The sequence below is a fragment of the Buteo buteo genome, chromosome 5 (assembly GCF_964188355.1).
Source record: "Buteo buteo chromosome 5, bButBut1.hap1.1, whole genome shotgun sequence".
Taxonomy (NCBI): domain Eukaryota; kingdom Metazoa; phylum Chordata; class Aves; order Accipitriformes; family Accipitridae; genus Buteo; species Buteo buteo.
This window is the reverse complement of record NC_134175.1, coordinates 7,827,825-7,852,215: the sequence shown is the minus strand read 5'-3', so window position 1 is coordinate 7,852,215 and position 24,391 is coordinate 7,827,825. Positions and strand designations below refer to the sequence as shown.

The window sequence follows — 24,391 nt, the reverse complement described above, 5'->3', positions numbered from 1 at the left end:
TAGGATTTCTTTTCCAGTGTTCCCCCACACTTTGTAACCCGTGCTGGGCTCAGCGATGGGTTGAGCAGCATTCAAAGCCCAGAGCACAGAAGAGAGTTATCGGGATAGATTTTTAGCTCCCTATCTAAATCTCTCTTCCAGAAGCCATTAGCTGAGTATTTTCATTGCTTGTACTGTGGGGTTTTTAGCCTGACATGTGTTGCATGACACAGGATGAAGAAAAACTTCCTGGTGGGAGCTGGTGATGGGAGTACTGGACCACTCCAGCCCACCGCCTCCCATCCTGAACCTGGAGGGATGCTCGTGGCGACCACAAGAAAACTCGGTGTCAGCGGAGTGAGGCAATGAGCCGAAGCTGTCAGAGAGGCTCCCCTTTTGGATTTCCCAATGTCCTGGGGTGTTTCTGAGGGAGAGGTCCTCGGGTGGAGCACCTTGACAGCTAGACGCCCAGTTTTCAATGATACCCAGCCCGTAATGCAGCCCGGTGGCCTATGGCTGGTAAATACCTTTCCACTGCGCCAGTTGATGCAGTCACTGAGCTCGTTATATCAAAACTGCTTACAGCAGGCAAAATACGGGCCGAGGGAAGAGAAATATTAATGACCTGGCACTTGGGAGATGTGCTTTTAATGTCTGATGTCATCATCTGGGAATTAGTTTGTTGTCATCAAATATTAGGAATAATTAAAGGATGGTGCTGGGTTTAGAAAGCACTCATATTTATTCATTAAATAAGGTTAAAAAAAAACGGCCTGGGAGAAGCTGCAGGGATTAAACGCCCAAAGAATGGCTCGCAGGGTGTCCCGACACGCAGCTGCTCGGCCATCCGGACGATGTGGCAAGCACCAATGCCAACACAACAGATAACCAGAGACACCAACGCAACATATCATCACAAACACCTATTAGGGGCTGGAAATGAGATTTTATCAGCCAGCCACACGTGCTACCCTGGGGCACTGGTTTTGGCTTTCGTTGCTACCCAGGGCTGTAATTTCCATTTGAGTCCCAGAGGACTGCAGCCCTTGCAGGAGCATCCCGAGTCCCTTCCCATCCCAATTTCCCCATCTCGGGATGAGGACAGGACTTACCCCAGGGACATGCGCTGAGGGTTACTGAGGTCCTGTTGCCACAACGCTTGGGAAAGAACAAGAGCTAAGCGGGATTATTATTAATAACAGTAATTACTGGGGTTATCGTTATTATGGTAAAGATCTCTACATCTAAATGATTCGAGCCTGACAGCCCATTAATCAGTGGGTATCCCTGGCTGCCCTGCCCTCCACCTCCTTCCCCAAATTAAAGCATCTCCTTTATTCCTCTCCCACCTCCTCCAGCCCCTGCCGCTTCCCCACAGTGGGGAAAGACACAAAAGGTGTCAGACCCAACATCGCTGGCAAGACTGGTCAAGACTAAACATGATGCTCTTGATACTTCTATGTATTTTTTTTAAAGCCCAGCCTCTCTTCATATACCAAAGCTGTACTTAAACCACAAACAGCTTAAGTTTTGCAATTTCTGCTTAATATACGCCCTTTTCTATATCATACGCCTTCCCCAGAAGAGAAAGGCTGTAGGGAGGGTGTTATCCTGCTTAAGCATAAGACTAATGCAAAAAAACATATCAATGTATTCCCCCTGCGGAGCAGGTCAGGGTTAATCACAGTGGCTCCAAAAGCAGACCTGGGTTCTTTATATCGGAACTATTTCTCCTGAAGCTCTGGAGTCCTCCTGGACATTTGCAGGTCACTGAGGACTCGCTGGAGGGTTACACCGGGTTTGGCTGGAGTTTGCCCACAGCTCAGGCTGAGTTATGATTCACCTAAAAGTGGTTTATATTTTACAAGGGAAGGGAGCAGACTGAGTCAGGCAGAGGAATGTCAGGGCGGTGGCACGTTTCCAGAAGGAAGCCCCCGCTTTTTTGGAGTGGGAAATCCATCGGGGTGATGTAGAAAGGGGCAGGAGAGCTCTGCAGCACCCAGCTGCGCAAATCAGGCAACGGGGAACATATCTGATCCCTCCTGGGTCTGTGGCAACAGTGGGACAAAGGGAAGAATCATTGCGGGCAGGAGTGGAGGTTTGGAGACAGATTATAACTCCCGCTTCAAATCTGGGACCTGTAGCGACAGAGCCTGGATGCAGGGAATAGTACTGAGCACGGGATTATCCTGCTCTAATAAAAGCTTAATAAGTACTATGAAAATAAATAAAACCTTTCAAGAGGCAGCGGCCAGACTTCGTTACACACTTCAGGGGGCTGAAAGCTGTGTTCCCCATCCTGGTCTCTGGGGATGCTGCCTTTTGGGGCGGCGATGCCCGGGGGCCCCTAACCTGCCTTGGGTCTCAGCGTTAAAGTGCAGCGCAAGGGCTTCCCCTCGATGTGTCATTTGTACCATTTTATTTTTAATTTTAATCAAAAAGCATCTCTTCCTACCGGCATGTTCCCCTTTGGGATGGGGAGAGGGATCTCTGCCAATCTCCAGGGTTTTGATAAACGGGATGGAGCTGGCGGTTCCACCCTGAGCTGAGCAGTTGATGTGAATGCACGGGATCAATCCTGCCAAAAAAATCTGCAAATGAGGGATTAATAATTTTTTTTTCCCCTCTTGGAAACCAGCAAGGGAGTAACTATTCCTGGAGGTTCAGGTGTTTGAGGCTGGCTTCTCCCAGCAACTTTGTGTACCGGGGGGGGGGACATCCCTAAAATGATTTTGTACTTAATTCACCCAAACATCTTTTTCAGCAGTCCTTGCAATCGCCTTGCATCGCTTGTTTTTCCCCGTACCCTCAATTCTGTACGTGTGAGTTGTGAATCATCCCTGCTTGGGGTGATAACGTGGCCAGGCTGCACCCCAGTGATGTGCAGCAAACAAGTCAAGGCCAATCTTGCTTTTCTTATCTGGATTTGGGCAGGGAGCAGAAATGGGACCCAAGGGGTGGCTTCTAAATAAGCTTGCACGGACCATGGGAGATCTCCTGAGAAGCGCTGGGAAAGCTGCTCCTCAGGCTGGCAGGGTGGCTGTTCTCCAGAGCAGCTAAAAACTTGCCTGGTTTCACTTGTGAATTTAAAGGCAATTTGGGAACCTGGACTTGGTGCTTTTTGTACTCATTTATGTCACTTACCTGCGTGGAGGATGTCCGATCTAGTCCTTGAGCTCGATGGGGCATAAATTGGTAAGGAATAAGCCCTGAAGTGAAAACAGGGCTGGCCCGAAAGGCAAGGCTGAGGCAGGGAGGGAATTTTGCAGATTTGCTTTATTGTCACAGGCAGACGGCAAAGCCGGTGCGACGGTGCCCACTGTTTGCATAGCGGATGCTGCAAGGGTTGTGCTCATGGCGTGGTGAAAGCGGTTATTCCTGCAATGGAGACAGAAAGGGCCGGGCTGGCAGAGCCTGCTGTGATCTTCCTGGAAGAAAAGGTGCTCAACGGCCAAAATAAGCACGTGGGACTCCATACAGGTTCATGCAGGCAAGGGACGGTGCCGGTGCAGTGTCCACACAGTGGCTGGCAATGCTGAAAGCAAGATGGGAGAAGACAAGGTTTGCAGAGCCAGGAGCTGATGAGGAGGGACTGATAATTCAACTAACGATGCTGCAGCAGCAGGGACAGTCCAGCCCTATGCTGTGCCCTTCAGATGAGCAAACTGGGGATCTTTCCCTGGGAATTAGCCGCCTGGCATGGAGAAAAGCCTCTGTGCTTCCCAGAGCCAGCGGTTCAGGCACTTTAGGAGGTGTTTGGTAAAATAAAAACATGGAGCCCCATTTCAGCAAACACATGACACAAACTTTTCTGCCAGGGTAAGCGCAAGCCCTGCCATAGGAGCTGTTTTCATGTGGTTCAGCGGTCAGTGGCGTATGTCTGGTGTCTCGTTTCTTTGCTGTAGGCTCCTTGAGCAACGTCTCAGCTTTGCCTTGGCAGAAACTGGTAATGGTTTTGTATGAAAGGTTTTTTTTGCTGTTTAATATTGAAGTAGCCTTTGGTACAGTGTGCGCTCACATGTAGTAAGGCTCCCCCAAAAACTCTGGACAAAGGGAAAAGAGGCTTCTTGCTCCAAATTTCTGCATTGGAGACCACAACCCTGAGATGTACCCGCGTAATCGTCAAGGCTCCACCACGGTCTTGCTGAACGCACGTGATCCACGTGTCCTTCCCCTGCCTGAAAAACAAGCCACATGGACGTGTGTCCAGGGAGATAAATCACTTTTCCTGCATCGGAAAAAGTCCAGGGAATCTTCTATGACATCAAAATGTTGTAGCTCCCAGAGTGTTTATGCTCAGCAGCTCTAATCCCACCGCTTGTTTGAAAATACTCCCAGGCAATTGCAGTAAGAGACAAAACACGGGAGAGAAACTTGGATGGAGAGCTAGTCAGAAGCGTCAGTAGCAGGGCAGAGAGGAGTGGGAGGAAGGCATCCCATCCTGGCAGGACAGCTGTCAGAGAGAGCACCCAGCCGTGCAAAGCTTCCAGAAGGGCATTTACCTGGCTTGAAAAAGGGAATTACGAAGGGAGGATGCAGCAGGACAAAGGAAACCATCATGAAATACAAGGAGGAAGGTCAAGGGCTTCCCATCTTCACAGAACAAGCCTGGGTGCCAAGTGGTTTTGTTCGGGTACCACATGCGCGATGGGTTTGTGGGATCACAGAAGCCAGCCGTGGCAGCGGCAACAAACGAATTCAGGCTCATGGGGTCCTTTTTACCTGCAGCAAGCGTGAGAGCCTGGCGCATCCCTGCCGAAGCCGGTGCCCAGGGCAGGGCTGGGTGCTTTGTTCTCCCTGGGAGGTGTCATTCCCAAGATTAATAAACAGTTACCAGAGTTTCACCCAGCGTGAACAGCCATTGCAAGGACATCAGATCATCTTGGGGAAGCTCTTGCCCATGAAGCCAGGTTCAAAGCAATCATGGAGGTCACACTGGCTCTCATGCAATACAAAGGATTCCCCGCCCCCCAAAATATCTTTTGCAAATAAACTACTTTTTTTGGAGAGGGGGTTGATTCTCTATTGTTCAGCTAGTGGTTTGGTTCATCAGTTTGAGTTGTTTTACCCGTTTTGAGGCATCTTCCCTCAGTCTTGCTCCTCTCTTGCTTCTAATTTAATTAACACGTTCCCCCCAAGTCTTTGCTGACTTCCCCAGCCCCAGCCCGCTGGGGACTTTGCAGCCTGGAGTGCATTGCCTTTGTGCGGTACTGAGAATGTTTGAGCCTCTGTGTGTGGCCTGTGTCAGCTGAAACTTTCCAAAACACTTTTCTTTTGTTCTTGTCCCTCCCTAGGTCTTCTGGGGTTGTTATTGTTAGTCTTTAGTCCCTCCCAAGCTGTTCTATTCCGCAGAAGCACTATCATGCTGTTTCCACCTTCTTTTTCAAATCTGGCTCCCCCATGAATCACAGCCCTCTTGTGCTCTGGGCAGGGAGGCACTTGATACACTGCCTTTATTTTCCAAAATACATCTCTGGGCCTTTGCAAAACCATCTAGAATAGCTCCAAGTAGCTGAGTAGTTCATTGCAACTGTGCTTAATACTGGTAAGGACACGGTTGATGACCTCCTTTTAAGATCCTACTTCCTCGCAGTTGTAATAACTTCGGTGAACAAATGGTGGTTGCGTTCTGCTCCTGGTAAGCTTAAGGATCTGCTGATCCAACTGCACGGGTAGAAAGAGAATTATTTTGCTGGTAACTTTACCAGTTCCTGCAACAGCAGAGACTGTTTTCGCAAAAGACCTGTGCCAGCATAAATGGAGCTATACCAGGATTTGCATCAGCAAAAACTGGAGCTATGCTGAAGTTACCTTGTTAGGTAAGCTGAAGAAAGGTACTGCGCAAGGTATTTGTAACATCCTTCTTTGTGCCAGTGAGGCAACAGCTGTGAAGCAAAAGCTGAGGGACTGTCTAGCATGCTGAGGCTGTGGCTGAAGGGGAAAAGATGTATTTTTCTGTGAAAAGACAATAAGCAGGTAGCAAGGCAGCCTAGTATTCCTCCCTAGCTTTCCGAATCACATTAATAGTTCTTGTCCAGAGCTTAACTGGTCTGTCTTACACAAATGACAAAGTCAAAACGTGGTGGGGTTTCAGTCTTGCACCTGAACTCTCTGTATTGTGAGAAGCTTTAGAACCACAGTCATAAAAACCTGGTTTCTTGTTACCTGTTCACTGCTGCTTTCAGGAATCATACTGATTTGAAAGGTCATTTACTCAAAAAGGCTTTTTAGTATTGCCCAAGCTACTGTATGCCGGTATTGGTATGCAACGCCCGTGCATCCACCCATAGGTATATTATAGCTGCTTATTCGGAGAGAAGACTGTTAGGTTTGACTTTACAGTGCTTTTGAAACAAGGTTTTTCTCTTTTATGTGGTTAAAAGGCAGATGAAGCGTCATATCGCTGTACCGAAGAAGAACAAACTCCACACAGCCCCCCCTCCTGTGCCTTCATAAGACAAGACATATTTACCCAACCAACAAAGCAGCCCACTGACATGTCCTGAAGCCCCTTGCAAGACACTAACCCAACCTTTTCAAGGTGACTTGCTATTCAGTACTCCTCCCCAGAACCAAATCTGACTGCCAGGAGTGACATAAGCACCCACAGAGGCGAGAAGAAAAACACTGTGCCTTCACCCGCTTGCTAATTGCCAAGTCATAATGTGTGCTCAACACTAACAAAAGGCATCAAATAGGTTGCCGAATTATTCAGCCTCTAAAATAATTATTATTTATGGGATGGGACTGTGTTAGGATTGCGGAAATTCAAGTTCAAACAGAGACAAGGAAGACAGGGAAAGCTTTATTAGATTCCAGCTTAACCACGTGTCAGCTGGGTTACAGGACAGCAGAACTGGTGGTAAAGGTAAGTTACCAGCATGCACAACTGGGTAAGAAAAGACAAGGCTGTATTCAAAGCAGGTACTTGGCTTCAGGACAGGACATGCACACCAAAATGCAAGCTATCAAAAGGGCAAGTGGCCGGCTCAAGGAGTGTGCAGTGTCTATTTTCCATGCATTTTGCTGAAGCTGAAAATTTTACCAGAGAGAGAAAATAAATTTGATGTGAGTAGCATCCCTCCGAGAGGTAACGTCGCCATCAGTACTACACACTGGAGGCAACGACATGCACGTTTGCTTTGAATACAGCCTTGCTGAGAGTAAAGTCAGGAAAGACACCGTGATATGCAACATGCCTCAGAGAGGGGTAACACGAAGCGCCAGGGGAGATGACTGCAGCTGGGACAGCTGCCCTCACCCAGGTGAAGAAGGGGTGGAAGGAAACGCTGTCCTTGCAGTCCACGAGTCTCTAAGGCTCATGTCCCACAGGGGGAAACCTGCTCTGCACGTACAATCAGTAAAGACAGTGTCAGTCTGCTTCCTTGCTCTCTAAGAGCCTTTTGCTTCCTGTGTCTCCTTGTCCAGACTATGGGCCAGAAAGAGCAGCAGCTCTGAGCCCTGAGAGAAGAAGCTCTGAAAGAAAAGATGAGAAAGAACTTGGCATTTAGGCTACTGCATGGTTAAAGTACTAGTCAAACCCATCTTACCCATTTGTTCGATTTATTTAACTTCAAAGAGGTGCACACTAAAGCATTAAGATTTACTGCTTTGGATTCCTCTCTGTACAAGTTCTTTCAATCAGCTGAATACACAAGGCTTTACAGATAGAAGCACTGAAATACAAGATAAAACAAATCTAAATTCCAAATCACTCCAAGAAGAAAAATTGTAGAAAAAAAAAAAAAAACAAAAACCAAAACAAAACCAAAAAACTGCAGCACTCCTCCGGGAAGGGACAGACTGCACAAGGAGGAACACAAAGGGATGGAAGGCAAGCTAGTGTAGTCTCTGCCCAACGCTTCTCTGTGCTGGCGGCTCAGGGGATGGAGTTCAAAAGATCCTTGAGGAAGCTGTCGGGATCATTGATTTCCGATAAGAGTCCTTTAAACAAAAGAAGACAATACAGAATAATTAGATCCACAAAGCGGTTTCTCCTGCCAACATTAGGGATTTATGTTAGGGCATGTGTAAGTTAATAATGACAGCTGCAATGTTATTTTAAGTATGGACAAGACGAAGATAAACCCTTGTTGGGTGCATGTGCAGAAGGGACCCAAGTGTGTACGTTAAATCCATATGGCACTTGCTCTTGTGCAACCGACCTACTATAGGGATACTGTAGCTGGCTGCCTGGCAGCTCCATATGTTGGACAGTGAGAGATTGGCCTGGGGCACAACTAACTTGTGATCGAAGTAGGAGTAGCTTCTCTGCATATGAGTTTTCAGCATCTCCTGACTCCTGGGGATACCAAAATCACTACAGCAGGAAGTCTTGCTACACCGAACTGCTGCCTCTAGTACATGGTCACATCTGTTTATCAACCTTCAAACCACATATATCCAAAAACACCCTTAAGCTGTGATGTAAGCATGTATGTTTAACAGAGCAGGAGGAGGACCCACAGGATCAGGTGAGAGATATTTTCCTGTCTGGGGATGCTCAAGTCTGTCTCCCAACTGTTTTTGAATTAGCTTAGGCAATAGCTGGAGTGCCGAGGTCTCCTCCTCTCACTGCCTCGTACAAACAAGCTGCTGCAGCAGTGTCAGGAATGCTGCTGTCTCAAGCAAGCGGCAGTCATGAGTTGCATAAGACAGCCTATAAAAGGGAAAGCGCACACTTACCAGCCACATCCAAAAACTCGGAAAACGTTTCAACTGGCATGAACTCCTCCTGGAAGGTTTTCAGGGCCTTGTCTGCAGCTTCGTGTATTGGCATGTCATTGTGTCGTATGAATTCAGCAAGAGAGTAGGACCAGCCTCCCTCTGTGTTACTGGTAGGCACCTTCTATGAGAGGAGAAAATGGGATCAAATCAGTCAAAAAACCTGCTATTTTCTCACCTTAATTACTTAACCCTCTTTGGAAGCTGCAAGTTTCTTTCTGGTGGATGCCCCTACCTCCTTCCTTACCCAACTGCTTCCCTGCTGCAGCTCTGAATGTCCTTGCTTTAGTGAACAAAGAACAGGAAAAAAAAAAAGCCAAATACACAATACAGGAAGAGTTCTGCAAACTGGGAACTCTCAATTCTTCAGATACCAAATTGCAAGGGGTACAATAAGCACAGGCAGCCTCTTGCAGCCTTTCTCCTCATACAAGGTGAAGTTTCATGTTTATAAGGATCTTGGAAAAAGGAGCTTCAAACTCTGCCTTCTGTTTCAAACACAGGTAGTTGTTCAGGTTAGAAAGCTGCTACAGATGGACTTCAATGTTTTTTCTTACCTTGAACATGTTGTAAATGAGATCTACTAGGGCCCAGAAGAGAAGGCCAGAGCGGTACGTTGCATATTCCTTCACTGTCTTATCTGCCAGTCTAGGAAGATAATGAAATCAATCTTTGAGTTAATCAGTTTACTACGCTTTGGTAACTGATTTGATGAATAGCATGAAAGCTGAAACAGCCAAAAAGCCTATCAATAGTACGCATGGGGAATGGCTCTGAGTACGCTTTGCTGTGTGCTCTTGCACACAAAACAAACATTGGGCATCCGCAATTTCTGTGCAACGATTCCTATGGATAGGAAGTCACTTTGCCAGCTGCACCTAGTGTAACGAAAGCAGGTTAGGCAATGAAATCTTATTTCACAGGAAGAAAACAAGCACAGAGGGAAGTACACTGCTAAGACTATGTAGGAAGTCAACAGCAAAGTCGGAAAAAACAATGCACAGCCCCCATTTGTACACTCACTGCTTGGAGTACAGCAGATTCCTGAAGAAATAACTAAATTTAGGTTTCAGCCACAGTCTGTATCAATGACAGAGAACATACTTTTGCTTTTAACTCACAAAAGTGTTTCTGAAAGACTCTGAGGGAAATATCCTGTCCTTGAAAAAATGGAGGAATTTCTAGTTAGTATCTTCTTGGTTATTCTATCGCCATGAAAGGACTTCTTTTGGAAATTCAGCATCTGGCTGAAGAAATGCTATAAAAGGTACAGAGCTGTCCTGGGATAACAGCTCCCAAAGTTTACAGGATTAATCACAAACAGGTTCTGGCAAGGCGGAACCTCCTGCCAGCAACTCTAATGGGTTTGGAATTTTCTTGCATGCGTTTCTCAGGTACATCTGCCTCCATCACATGCCGCTTCCTGCTCACCACTTAAAAGCTTTGGAAAAAAAAAGCCCTTTTTTATGCATCTAGAACTAGCTCAGCTGCCACTGACGCAAGTCAGCAAGACAAAAGGGTATGGTCTGTCCATGGGCCCAATTGCAATCTGCCACAAGTTGTTTTTTTGGGGGGAAAATGAACGTTTTGCTGCTCTTATATTCTAAAAGGCCACATTTGTGTGTCTGCCCTTAAAACAGACAGCTTGGTAGGTGGCAGCCTGCTTGGGCAGCTAGGCTTAATTATTTAAAGGAAAACCAATTAGTAAAGGTGACTAAATTTCCACGGGAAGAACAGCAACTTAGAGGGAGGCTAATTCTAGACTCCCAAATACTGCAAGACAGGGTTTCTTTTCATGTGAATGGTTTTGATCTAATTGGAGTCTGCTCCTTTAATTGAAAACTAAAAGGCCCTTGTGGGTTAAGTCTGGTAGCTACCTTCTGGAACAGCTACTTCATATAATAGCTGCCACATTTTCATTAATGTAAGCTGGTTCAGGCTCATCAGCTATACATGGATCGCCGGCAGAAAGTTAGATGGTAACACTTCAGGAGCCTCGCTTCTCTCATTAATATTTTAGAAAGGTCACAGTCAGGAGCCAAGGGAAAAAAAACAAAAGGATACTTTCCTCCCAAACTCCAGATGAAAGCTATACTGAAAAGTGTCTGTATGATTTTTCTAGCCAGAATTCTTGGTTCAGTAATAATGAGCAGGTAATCGGTCACCTGATTCAGTTCTTTGGAACCTATGAATTATATCTACAAAAAAAGAACAAATCCAGAACTCCTATCCATTCTGCTAATTTCATCTTTGGGTTTAAATACAAAGTATTTCTAAAACCCAGAAGATGCTGAGCATCTCTCACTTCGGTCTTGCAGACAAACTGTGATAGCTCTAGCTCCTGGCAGAGACAGAAGACATTTTTGGCTAGATTCTCCTCAAATCTGTTTTACACTGACTAATCCAGCTGAGCAGCGGGATAAAGCACCTAACCACAGGACAGGGCACAGGCAGTATTTGTTGCCTTCGCTTAAGTATGAGGGAATGTAGAGTATTGCCTGCATCTTCATTAATAAGATTTACGGGCCCCTTTTATGATCATGAGTTGATCCTCAGCTGCTTTTAAATGCACTGTTGGCTCCTATAGCGACTTCTCTCCATCTCCCCCAGTAAAGGTGGCAGTGAGTCCTTGCGTCTGACCTTCAGTCCACACCACCCCAATGTATTCTGAACGGTGGTGCTCCCAGATAACACCCTTGTACTGCATCTAACACGGAATGCTAATTTTAATCTTTTGTATGCAGACATATTAGTCTGATGTTACAGACGCTGGCTTCCTCTTTGCCTTAGCCTACAAATTCAAGGTATTGGCACTTATCCGCAGAGCATTTCACCGTCCATCACCCTCTTCCCGATTTTCCACAAGAATAAATAAGCACAGACCTTGGAATAAGAATTGCCGTATTTCTATTTCTGAGAGGTATTATCAGTGGAAGGCTTTGTGCTCTCTTAGTCTGCAGGGATTAAAGAAAGCCCTTGAATAAACCTTGACATAATTCCTGAGAACTATTTCTGAGTGTTTTTGCCTGAAATTCCAGAGATTGGATGGTTTAGCTGGAAGTTTCTTGCTATGTCCATTTCAGTATGCTTTTATTACATACTGCTTAGAGATAAGTTAGGAAAGAAACAGAATCATTTACTGAGGGTTTTAAAAAACACCAAACATCCACAGCAAACCCACACAGGGGCTTTGCTTTACCAGTCTCTCCCATGGGCCACATGAAAAGCTGCACACCCTTGTCTCTGAGAAAACAGACCTCCACGATAGTATCTCCTGTAACTGTTAAACCCCCTTTCCCAGAACTCAGGCAGGGTGGTGGAAATAGGAGACACGAACACAGAGCAAGCTGAGCTTGAACTGCAGAAACTAGCACAGAAATCAATACAGGAGCCCCTTTAAAGGCTCTTTCACTTTTGATGCCTCTAATAGCATTGATGCATGCTGTGTTGTGGGTTACTACAATGTAATGACTTTATCAAACACATAATTAATGTCATCAGAATAAGAATGCCCTTTAAGGCGACTTAGAATAATAATGAATTTATTCCTAATTATGACAGCTATTTAAAATCATCTTTTCAGAAACTGGAATTCCCTTTCCTTCTCTGGAAATATGTGCTTTAGTCATGCAGGCACAGCCACTTATTCTTGTACTTCAAGTGTGTGACAGCTGCTATTGATTTTTTTTCTTTTTTTAAAAGCAATGGCATTTGATTTCTATTTCTATTTTTCTATTTAAGGAAGCTGGTGCACTGATCAAAAGAGCACAGAAACAGCTCCTTTAGTAAGGCAAGCAGAGAGCATACTAGCCACTCTGAAAGCATGCAACAGAAGTTACTACAGTGTTTCACTTGAGGTGTGGGGGAAATAAGCATCTTGCCATTCTCCTACTTCTAGCTATACTCCTAGGAAAAGCATCATTTCCACTGATCCACTCCAAAAAACATCCAGAATCAAATGCTCCTGCTCATACCTCTGCAACGCTGAGTACAAAGCTACTCAGAAGGGTTAATATCTGCTATTCTAAAATATGCAGGCTCCTTTCCTTAGCTCCCCATAAGCTGCTGTGTGGCTCTAGACTACTGTGACAGTAACATGAGTAAGCTGGCAGCTGCGGAGCAGCAGTGGGGTCGTGGCTAACCTGCTGGCTCCCCCTGGTGACACCACTCGCGCGTGGGAGGTGACGAGGAGCCTCTTGAGGATCTCCACTCGCATGGCTTTCCACTTCTCCGGGGGCGAGATGTGCAGCGCCAGCACGGTGTAATAATGCGGCCCATCCACCTCGTAGGCACTCTCCACCCACTTCTCTTTGGGGTGCTCCATGAAGCTCTGGAGGTTCTTCTCCTCTCTCGAAGTTGCTCGAGTTCTGAAACACAAGAAAAACTTCGGCAGCTGCTCTGGCTCTTACATGTTAACTTGCTACTTCTCAGGAGCTTTGAGGTACTGCATTCACGCAGTCCTACAGAGGAAAAAGCAGTGCTAGCTTGGCACTATCAGGTTTTTCCCAAATTCATCCACTGGTTGAGTATTTGCTCCCAGTGAAGCATACAAGCCTAGCAAATACACTTTTCCTTGGAGCTGTGTATTGTACTAGAGAGGTTTGAAAGGCAGTTGGCATTTGCCCAATAAAGGGCAATACTACTGTAGAGCTATTTTTCCTTTTTTTAGTGAAAAAATAAGATTCAGGCCAGCCAGTCCATGTGTTCAGGTTGTACCACCTCCCATCTGACACTGCAGCACGTGACTGCAGCTCCAACAGCCAGACCTTAGAATCAATTTATATTATTCACCTACCACAAAAGCAATCACTGAGAAGATACAGACCAAGTTCAAAACCAAAAAGGTAGTGTATTTACTGCAAGCTTATATATATAATTTTTTTCCTTTCCCCTAAGCTCCAGTTTCTTCAGGACTCCTGACACCCCAGAGCTGACTGTGCAAACTCTGTGTTACAGCAGACTTTGTGAAGACGTATCGCACTTTACCACAGTCTTTTGCTCTACTTCATCAGGAAGAGGCTGCCAGCCAGGTAGGTTCCTCGATTTTTAAGTTAGATACACTCTCCCTATCAGGAAGGTATAAAGCAGCATCCTAGCAGATAAAGCTGTGTCTGGTGTCAGTGTTGTGTGACCTTTTCATTTACTACATGATGCAGCTGGTAGCCAACTAGTAGCTCTTCATTTTCTCCATTTAATATCAACATGTCTTCAGAAAAAAAATAATGTCTGGAAACTACATAATGCATTTTTATACAACAGCCGCACAGCGGGTTCTGGGCTCTCTGGTGCCAGTAAGCAGACTAACAAGATGAAAAGAATAGTTTCATTTATTTATCTCCCAAGGGACTCAGAAAACAATAGCACAGGGATCTGGAGATAGATATTAAAAACAATAGACAAATTGTATTAGAGCCAAAATGTTGATTAGTTCCAGGCGGGAAAGTGAGAGAGATTTCATTGCACTCCATTTGGAGTGACCTTGGTTGGAGAGGCGTGTATTTTAACATTTATACCCTCATCTAATTAGTATTACTTTCTAGTATCTAGCTACACAAATAAGAGGCGTATAGGCATTAAATTTTCGCACGGGGTACTGTATAAGCAGAACCAGCTCATGCATTCCAAAGCATTTAGATGCCTATAGATTTGTACACTTAGACGTAGTGTCAAGCCAAAGCACACCCTTATCTTATTAAGCTTTGCATAAATAAGATCTTACTGAAACACTTCAGCAGAAGTGTTCTTATGCTGCTGTTTTATTGGTAAAAAATAATAATAATAATATTAAAAAAAAAAAAAAGTATCTTAATGTCAGGAAAATCTGATGGACTCGAACACTACAAGAGAATTCCAGTATGTCAAAACTAGAAACAAAACTGATTGTTATTTTAATATTGGATAAAATGATACCAGGGTTAAGTTTTCAACTAATAAGAATTACTTCATCATAGTGTCTCTCTTCTGTCTGCTCCAGAGAAAATTAAGCTGGCAGTGTTTCTTTAATCTAATAACCCTGTTGCTCACCCCAGAGGTAATAATTACAGCTAGAATGGAAAGAGAAGCTAATTCCCAATTGCTTTTACTCAATAGGTTCCCTGTTATCCTGCAGGTTCAGGCGGCAACACTTTACTCCAAACAATGTAAACCTGTAACAATCTGTTTAAAATGTGCAATTTCGTTCCTCATAAAACTTTTGTGTGGTTTCCCACCTTTTTTGCCACATACATGTCACAAAGCCCACAATGCAGCCCTTATAGACCTTTCTGAGACTGAGAGTGGAAGGCAGAGGTTGCTGCTAAGAGAAAGGTACTGACGTGTTGAGGACGTAGAGCACCGTGTGGATTATGTATGGAATGAGGTGTATGTTGCTCTCCCTTCCTCCTCCTCCAGTATCTACGCTGAATGATTGCTCCATCGCAAAACGGAGAAATAGCAGTTTAATGTCATGGACATTGAGCTGGTAGGTGGGTTCCCGCTGCCCTGTGCATTCTTGGAGGTACGTGTTGTGTCTGAAAAACAGCAGTTAAGTGTTACTTTATTAAAAACCCTTTCAAAACTTTCATACAGTTTCTTCTTCCACACCATAGCTCAGAATCTGAGCAAGTATCTTATAGAAAAGCTTTAAAGAATGAACAAGATACAAAATGCAAGCATTGCCACCTTCAATTAACCTCCCCAAAGGGAGGTTCTCAGCTTACGCTGGCAAATCCAATTCCATCTGCATACATATATACACTCATCGATACTATTTTCCCACATCCAGGGCTTGGGATACAGCTCCCTGGCTGAAATGCATTAAAGATGTTACCACTCCTGATTTCTGATGTGACTGTACAAACCCAGCACAAGGTGGACCAGAATATAAGCAGGATGAACCATCTCCATCTGCTCTAGGTAAGTGGTCAGGCTACTGTAACTCATTACTATCCAAGAGAGGTTTGGAAAGCTACACAAGGGAATCCGTTGGTGTCAGACAGGTTTCTTTTGTAAAGCAGGGGGTCATTGGGCCATGAATGAATCAACATTGTTACTGCACACTGCATCTTCAGGAGTGACTGGGCGTTAAGGAAGTAATGAATTTATATATTTATATGATGCCAAGAAGCAAAGAGACACCTGCACTTTTTTAGGAGATGTACTCTTGATGGTAGAACCTGAAATGGCTCAGGTTTACTAAGGTTTAGCTTCCATCACCTTGGATTCCATGGTTTGAAACTAGCGTGCCTCTGCGGTAACATACTGACTCACCTACCCAAATGCAAACCGGCTCGAGAAGTAACTTTTCTACGCACCGTGCTAAGCAAGTAGCAAAAGCAGACTCTGGCACATGAGGTCCCCAGACTGGCAGGAGCCCATTACACTTGGTGTTGGCATTTTGTAGGGCTGCACTCTCCCATTCTTCACGGCCGCGAGCAAGTCTGCATTGAGAAAGCAAGTCACACCCAGGCAAGTTAGAAGGATGCAAGTTTTTGTCTACGAAACCATCAAAAAATTGGCAATTCCACAGCTTCTTTAAACTTCAGAGTTCACTTTTCAGTGTCCAGGCCTGACCTCTATTTGGCACATTAAAGCAGACCACAGCATCCCATGACTGTCTCCAGGCTGCAAAGTGACCAACTCACAAGCAAACCCATCCTGAGTTACAAGGTCAAGTGCCACGCTCACAAACCACCTTGGAAAATAACATCAACCACCACTACCCAGCTTGTGATAAGAACGTACCTTACAGCTGCAAGGTGACAATCATAGTGGACAATGTTGAAGTGAGAGACTGTGCTGTACCCCTGTTGTTTTCGGGGCTTGTTCTCAAACTCCTCTAGTGCAACACGTTTGGTGAAAGTATAAATACCTAGGACTTTCGTAGGCTGCAATGACACAACAGCTATGTTAAAGATCATTCTGTAACAGTTTGCACTTCGTACTATTTTGACACTGCACTGAATTTCATCCCACCCAGTCCCTACCTCAAACTTACACTGATCAAATCTTTTTCCAGCTTTCAGTGAAAACATCCAGCTTTTACTGGAAACACACTTTCACTTCCCAACCACCTCTGGAATTACTGATCCCAAGAACCAAACCTGAGGTTTCCTGATCTCCCAGAGCCAATGCACCCAGCCTTGCGCAGCCGGATACTGGCAAGTCCCCTCAGCTAGTGAGAGGGCTTTGCAAATGTATCTCACTTTACCTGAAACTTGTACCCTTCCCGGCAGATGCAGCAAGTTAGACCTGGTTCTTCTATAAGCTCCTCCATCTGTTTAAGCAGCGCAGTCTTGGTCACCACCTGACCCTTCTCATTCGTCTGAAAGAGAGAACAGCTCGAGCAGGTTAAAAAGACAATGATGAACACCACCATCCCCACCACTGTAACAGGAATGCCCAACCCATTTCCCAGCCTGCTATTAGCAACTGTATTTACTCTCCCAGCAGCACCAGGCAAACCGTGGGCTTGAGCTCTGCAATATTTGTCAATAAATCATTTTACACAATTCCTTGTGTGGCAGTTTTAGCAAGGCAGAAATAAAAGATCATTAGATCACTAGTCTGCCATCAGTGCAAACAGACATTACCGTCATCCCCAGAGTGCCCAAGGCCTTCTGTCTCATTGCCATGGCCATACGCTTCTTCTCTGCACGTGTCTCCTTCCGGGCAGCGTCGATCTTCTTATTCACCTCTGGATGTTCCCTTAGTGCCTCCAGAAGATTCTCTGCTAATGTCCCAATCCCTTCATCACTAGACACCTGCTCCAGTTTGTGCAGGTTGGTAATTGAGTCTGTACCTATTAGCACCTAACAGGGATTGAAACACAGCACTTTATTCAGAAAAAGGGTGCACATGACAGTAACTGGTCCTTCTAATCCCACCCATGAAAGCTGAGCAGCAGCACTGACCCTGGACCTTAGAGTTGCATACCAGACTGGGGCAATTTGCTTCTCCACTGGCCATTGCTAAGAGGAAAGATGTGGATGTTGGATAAAGAGCTTTCTTAAAACAACAATCAGGCCCTGAGAAGCCTATCAATACTATATAGTTCACAGTCCTAAATTACCTTCTCTTCACACTGGTGTGTAAATCTCACACTGCGCAGAATAAGAAGATATTTAAGTCAAAATTTCTGCCCTCCAGACTTTTCTAGACTAGCAGATGATACCTGAAGATGGTGTGTCCCTTCAAGCCCAACAGAAAACAGTGTAGAATCAACTACTATAGAAACAACTGCTTAGCTACAGTCACAAAAAGCAGCATAACAAGCCAGCCATGTCCTACTTGACCTTCAGGACAGTCTCCTTACCTGTGTAGCAGGGTGCTGTGTGGCAAGTCCACGGAGCAGGCGCAGGATAAAAGGAAGTGCAGGTCGAGATAAGAATTTCTTCCATATGTCTGCATCCAAACTGCACAGAAAACAAGAGGCAGCAGATGAAGGGCAGTCACCCATTCCGAAAAGGCACTTGGCGGTCAGCCAGCAGCACAGCTTGCAGAGCGCAGGCTGCAGGCAAGACAAGCACCCTTCCCCCCGTGTCCCTCCTCCATTAATTAACGAAGCGACATTCACACTCCCACTTCCATGTTGTGCACGCTAATAGCCATAGTGTCAGCTCTTAGCCTTGGGATTTGTTTTATGTTCATGAGCTGGCCATCAATAGGAAAAGCTCTATTACAGTACAATAGCTAAAGAACAGGCAGGAAACACAAGCATCATGATATCCAAGAAATCAGCTCAGATGGCTATCAAATGGGAAGATTACAGGCTTTTTAGCCCATCCCTATAGTAGTACTGTCTCACCAGACCCTCTACATCACAGCTGTACCAAATCTAAATGCTTCTGAACATGGGCTTGTTAACGGCTTTATTGGTGGTTTGTTGTGGCGATGAAATGAGAGAAGGATGTTCAGGATTATCACATACATTAAGCAGCGACCCTTACTTCTTTGCACTAGGAATGTGCTTTTTCATGTAGTCAAGGGCATTCTGCGTAATTCCCTTCTGAAGGATGAGATCTTTCAGCTGATGGCCATTGCTGTTGTTCTTTATTCCCGCTGCTATTTTACAGAAGCAGTCTAGGAAAACTTTATCATCTCCACTGTGCTCCTCATCATACCTGAACGAAGAGAAGAAATGGTAACTTGGAGGCTCTCTGCCTGTAATTCTCATTGCATTATCGCTGAACACACATACCTACTCCAGCTTGGAGACTCAGAAAAGCTAGTCAGACCCTTGTCATCTCAGAATTTACTCTAAAGCCCTATTTCTCAAGCTACATGCTCACATATTTCTTTTAAAAATGGCTTAGAAGTGAAATAGGAAATTAAGCTTATGCGCCAGCAATCTCTGAAGCTTTGCATTACACTGAAGTAAGCATCAATGAGAAAAAAAGAAAACGTATAAACTTGTCAGTACAACTGATTTCACGTACTTTTAGTTGAAATATGACAACATACTTATCAAAGTTACAGTAGGGCTTGAATCGATCAACCAGAATCTGCATTTTCTCCATTTCCCCAAAGGACAGGTAAGGGATGATGCGTAGTAGGCCTTGCAAGACACTGAGATTGGAACGAACAAAAGTGCTGTTAATCTGATCAAGCAACATTACCAGCTGATCTTTGTCACCGGTTAGGAGAAGGTTACCCTGCAAAGGAAGAAGAGCATGATTTATGTTCAGGAATAAAACTACAACATTCAAGAAAACCCTTGCTCTCGTAGCTGGTAGACTACTCCAGTCTTGAAGGATTAGAGCTCTAGACCCTGATAAGATAGCTGGATGAAGAACAAAACCCTGCTTCATTCTCAAATGTCTCGCAGAATGGCTGTAACAACTCCTCTAGCTGACAAATGACTTCTTCCACTTACTATTAAAGAATTTTCTAGCCGAAAGGTCTAATAATTCTAGCCAAAAGGACACTGGATTCCTATACACCAACAGTTTCAAAAGATGACCAAGAAACTCTTCTCATTCTCCATGTAGTTGAGACATAGTTTTTATCCTCAACTAGCTGGAAAATCAATCATGTTTTCAACATGCATGAAAACACTCAGAAAAACAAGGCAGAGCTGTGTCTTTTCTTGTCTCTCACTGGCCTGTGGCCCAAAGCAGCAAGGAAGGGATCCAAGCAGTGCCTAATAACCCCCACCCCAACTGAGCAAGAATCATCCAAAAGAAGCCTCGCAGTGTTTTTGGTTCAGGGCACTCCTCTTGCCCTGCCTCCAAGGCCTGTTAAGACATGCCAGCAAGCGTAACAAGGGTTAGACTCCCATTTAGCACACCTCTACAGCTCCTGAAGCTCAGCATCACTGTAATAAGGTATTTGGAAGCCTTGAATCCCAGTCAACATTTCCATCCATGTACCAAGCCCCAGGCACTCACCTTGTCCTCACTCAGAGGTTCTGCATTGGATTCATCCAGTATGATCTCCATTATACTAAGCACTTGTTCTGCCACAGCCGCTCCTCCGCTGTCCTTACTTTCCTGCTCAGCCACCAGAGCCTGGAGAAGATGGCAGCAGTTACTGTAACACCACCAGTAATTGGTTTAACTGACCCACACACTTCCACCCACTAACAGATAAGGAATGGCTAAGAGGTAATTTGCAGTGCCAGTCCAGCAATATTTAAGATCTCTTGTAGTTATCTTAAGGCAGCATGACAGTCAGAGGTAGTTTAAATTCACTGGAGTCCACAGAAAACACTTTAGGAAAGTCCAGGTTGTCCTTACCAAGTTAAGGGTTCCCAGCATGACATTCAAAGTGTTCATCTCCGGCTTGACCAACTGCTGACGATTTATTTTCACCTTCACACAGTAACTAAAGAGTTTTAACAGCACCTACAAAATACAGAGAATGCATTCTCTACAGTACCTTCAAAATGAGTAGGAGGATTTTGCTGAAACTAAAAGCACCTGATAATATACCTAGTTTCCAGACTTCTGTAAAGTACAAGCCAGATTTTTAGACCAATATTAACCTTAGGACAGCTCTGGTTTTCAAGTAAGGCCAAGGCAGAAAACAATCACTCTAGCAAAACAGGATTTAGTCTTACCAAGTCCTCAGCTTCTACACACTTCAAAGTCTTTGTAAAGAATTGTTAACCAAGAGGAGCAGGAGAGGGAAAAAGAGACTTTCTCAGGTTTTCATGAAATAGTCAATTGAAACCTCTGCTCCAACCCTTAAACTGCAACACAAGGCAGACAACTAAACTTCACCATCGTCTGTATCATTTTGCAGCACATAACTCCTGACGCCAAAGAACAGAAGCTGAGACTCACGGTTAAGAGGTGCCGGCCTTGTTTGAAGTCCTTGATTCCAGTCAGTCTGTTAAGCATGCACTCCAAGCCTCCACACTGGGCCATAACACCTGCCATCTTATAAACTTCTTCCTCATCCTCCTCCTCATCTACAGGACAGACATAGATTGTGAAGAGAGGGAAGCAGCTAAAACACAGCAAGCTCACACAGCCCATAGGGGACAAAACAGTGAAGCAAAAACAGAGAGTATAGTAGGACACATTTACCAGCAGTTCAAGTCACCTCAGCTGTATCGAATTTGAAAAGAATTATGAGCAGGAATATGAAGAAGGGCCAGGCAGAACGGTCCTGTGCCATGAAAGTGTTCGCATTTAAAGTACAGACTTAAAAGCGTTGTTAAAATCCTCCTCCACTCTAGGTGAAGCAGGTAAATGTAGCAAAAGCAACGTCAATCAACTTCAAGCTCACTGCTCTAAGGATAATAGTGTCATTGCTCTGCAGTGAACCTCAGATTTCAAATCTAATCCCAGCTTTCAGGAGACAAGTGCATTACCAGTAGTGGAGTCAAGAGACTCGATGAATTCCTCAGTTGCATCTCCTAGTAACCCTCGCATGCGGTAAATGATCCTCATCGGCTCCCCCTGCAAGCAAGGAGAGCATTATATTAACTATACCTCTGTGGACACTTATATACAAGTCCGGTTCTCGTTACAGTGTGTAACAGACACTCCAGCCTCACTTCTCCTTCGTGCTGTTTTGACCACAGATGATAACACAGAGAAATCTTTCACTCCCTCACTCTCCCCTTACTGAGTTGAATTAAAAACAACACCTGCAAAACCACCTGCAAAAACATCAATAACTCATCTATTGGTCTGTCCAGCTTTTCTTGGCATTGCCAATTAGATCAACAGGCTGGTAATAAACAGTATCTTCTTCCTTACACCTCCTCCAACAGTTTCCTTTAGCACCAGTGAAAGATCTAGCCAAGCAAAATGTGTTCATCTATAGAGAAATGCCTGCTTTCCACGGCAACCTTTCCCTCCAAGGGTATTGCACAGCATACCTGGGAAAAGGATCAGGCACAGCCCAGTAGAAGAAGCAGAAGAGGCTAATTGGATGAGTGCTTTCAAATAGATAAGATCTGCAGCGATGGAAAATGGAAGAGGAGGAGTAAAAGGCAATTTAATGAGCTTTCAGTAAGACAGTATATTACTAAAATGATACAGCCAAACCCACTGAAGCACAAGCTGTGCTTTTACCCTAGGAAAGGGCTAGTTTTCCAGATGCATTTCCAGCTGGAAATACTGACAGCGTATCACTAAACTTTCCATTTTAATCCATAGGTCTGAATAAAAAGCAGAAAAGAAAAATCCCAGATTTGGGAGCAGGAGACCTTGCGAGAGAAAACCTGTCAGAGAGCGCACTAAGCCTAATGTGGAATAAGCAGTGCTTAATGTCACAGCAAATACATAAGCATAGGGAAAGCCCCAGGGGGAAGATCTGCTCAAAGGCCATGCTAGAGACCAGCAATTAACACCACAGGGGCCCTGGTAAAATGGCAGATGAACAAAAAAAGCCAGTGAGAGACAAGGGAAACAAAAAGGGGCCTGAGGTTGCGTTCTTGTGCGCCTGTCTATTTCCTAGGGAACGTGAGCTGCAGCTCCAGAAGCGCTTTGCGGAGGGGCACACAAAGGAAGACAGATGAAAGCTGTTCATCGACAGTAACGCTGAGCAAACTCTGCCTTTCACCGCCAGCACTGCATCCTGGGAGAGCCGCACATCGGCTACAGCTCAGCATCTCACGGGAACGGCACCTCCCTGCTCCAGGCACCTCCCTGCTCCAAGCGGGCAGGCACACAGGGGCAGCACATGCGACAGGCGCTCTGATTTCCCTCATTAACTCGATTAGAGTTCAAATTAGCATTCAAAGGTCAAGACCAGCACCTCACTTCCCTATCCAAGTTGGTACTGTACTAAAAATTATCACTGTCACCTAGCTTTGGGCTTGATTTTGCAGTACAGAAGGTGCTTTTACTTAAATAAAGTTTGATGAGAACCATTCCCCATTCATAATTCACTGAAAACAAGCATTTTGTTTGAATTCTTCCCCACAAGCATAGCAAACAAATAGTTTCGGGAAACCGAGGTTTCAAAGGTGACTGCAACCCAAGACTAAATGAGGAATGAACAAGAAATGTTGGGCAAATCAGTCTTCTTCTATGATCTCAAGTGCTACTGGCAGTGCCTCTAAAGAACATCTTTGTAATGGGCAAGATTTAGCCTGATGGATTCCTTCTCAATGGGAGTTTATGTTAGTGGCTACAAGAAAAGGAAGGCAAGAGCTTGTTCTGGACGACATCCACCGCTGAAACAAGCTTACTGTGACATGGTGGACTAGTCCCTTAAGACTGTTGGGTCCCTTTCTTCATCTGAAAAACAGGCAATACACACTACTACGGGCAAACTGGGAGAAGGAAATCTGTCAAGTCTTGAGATCCCTACATGAAAAACACAAGAGCAAAGTAATACAGAGAAATGTTGGATGCTCTCTCTGCATAAATAACTTGCGTTCATCTCTGAAGTGCAGATTGATGGAGCAATCTGGTGTCCCTGTCTGTACACATGCATTAAACTGTCACGTGCAGATGGAGTGTGAAATGCGCTTTGAAAGGTGGTGACACAAAGTTCATCTATTTCCCCAAAGGAATGTAAGAAAGTTTGTTACTCAAGAAGACCGTTCACATATCTGACAGGCCACATGGGTAAGTTCAATACACTCACCCGGGTCAGCATTATGTACTTTTAAATCATTTATGTTGCAGAATTGAATAACAGCCTATCCTAAGAAAGCACAAAAAGGTGCTGAGTAATTATACCTCAGAAGTTATATGCCAGAAAAGAAATCCTGACTTGTGTGATATTTTTTTTTTCCTTTTAATTTTTTTGTTCATATCAAGGACAGGTGCTTTGTGCTGTTAACATATATGAAGGTAACATATACCTCATTAGTGGGACACCACACCTTCTTGTAGACCTCAGCCACAGGCAGATCTAAACTGATGATCTTATTGTTCACCAAAAGCTGAAAGAGAGAAAATAAAAAGTCAAGAACAGGCTCACATTGCATCACCATTCTAGCAATCATCAGCTGCCTAGAAATGGTGTCCTCACACATCCATGCGAGAAATCCACACTTGTGCATTCTCACCTCCATTCCACTGTCATCCTCCAGCAGAGCTACCAGGTCACAGTCCTGGCAGATTTTGTTCTTGATGTCCCTCATGAGTGGCCCAATGCCAGGCTCATTACTGCTGTAGGGATTTCCTGGCATTCTGCCCTGTAAGAAGTCTTCCTGCTGGGGATCCTTCTCCAGAGTTACAAAGAACTCAGTCACTTCATTCTCTTCCTGAAGAACAGCAGCACAGACAGAGTAAGTTTTCCC

General features: G+C 44.8%; 1 protein-coding gene across 8 annotated transcripts in view; it reads right to left on the bottom strand.

Annotated features, from left to right (window-relative positions):
* Window positions 1–6,757: 6,757 nt before the first annotated feature.
* The window catches only part of UBR4 (ubiquitin protein ligase E3 component n-recognin 4), an 81,417-nt gene continuing 63,783 nt past the window's right edge, over window positions 6,758–24,391 (bottom strand). For 5 of the 8 annotated variants that reach the window (XM_075027515.1, XM_075027516.1, XM_075027517.1 and 2 more), the window contains 18 exons: window positions 24,158–24,355; window positions 23,951–24,031; window positions 21,500–21,587; window positions 20,967–21,094; window positions 20,418–20,525; window positions 20,070–20,189; window positions 19,144–19,334; window positions 18,630–18,803; window positions 17,996–18,095; window positions 17,274–17,492; window positions 16,892–17,005; window positions 16,426–16,568; window positions 15,996–16,121; window positions 15,018–15,212; window positions 12,846–13,070; window positions 9,261–9,351; window positions 8,665–8,827; window positions 6,758–7,923 (listed from right to left, as the gene is read on the bottom strand). In XM_075027515.1, coding sequence (XP_074883616.1) covers window positions 7,859–7,923; window positions 8,665–8,827; window positions 9,261–9,351; window positions 12,846–13,070; window positions 15,018–15,212; window positions 15,996–16,121; window positions 16,426–16,568; window positions 16,892–17,005; window positions 17,274–17,492; window positions 17,996–18,095; window positions 18,630–18,803; window positions 19,144–19,334; window positions 20,070–20,189; window positions 20,418–20,525; window positions 20,967–21,094; window positions 21,500–21,587; window positions 23,951–24,031; window positions 24,158–24,355 — 2,529 coding nt within the window. In that variant the 3' untranslated portion in view covers window positions 6,758–7,858. The remainder of the gene's footprint in view (window positions 7,924–8,664; window positions 8,828–9,260; window positions 9,352–12,845; window positions 13,071–15,017; window positions 15,213–15,995; window positions 16,122–16,425; window positions 16,569–16,891; window positions 17,006–17,273; window positions 17,493–17,995; window positions 18,096–18,629; window positions 18,804–19,143; window positions 19,335–20,069; window positions 20,190–20,417; window positions 20,526–20,966; window positions 21,095–21,499; window positions 21,588–23,950; window positions 24,032–24,157; window positions 24,356–24,391) is intronic. The other 3 variants (XM_075027521.1, XM_075027519.1, XM_075027522.1) reach the window with 2 other exon arrangements.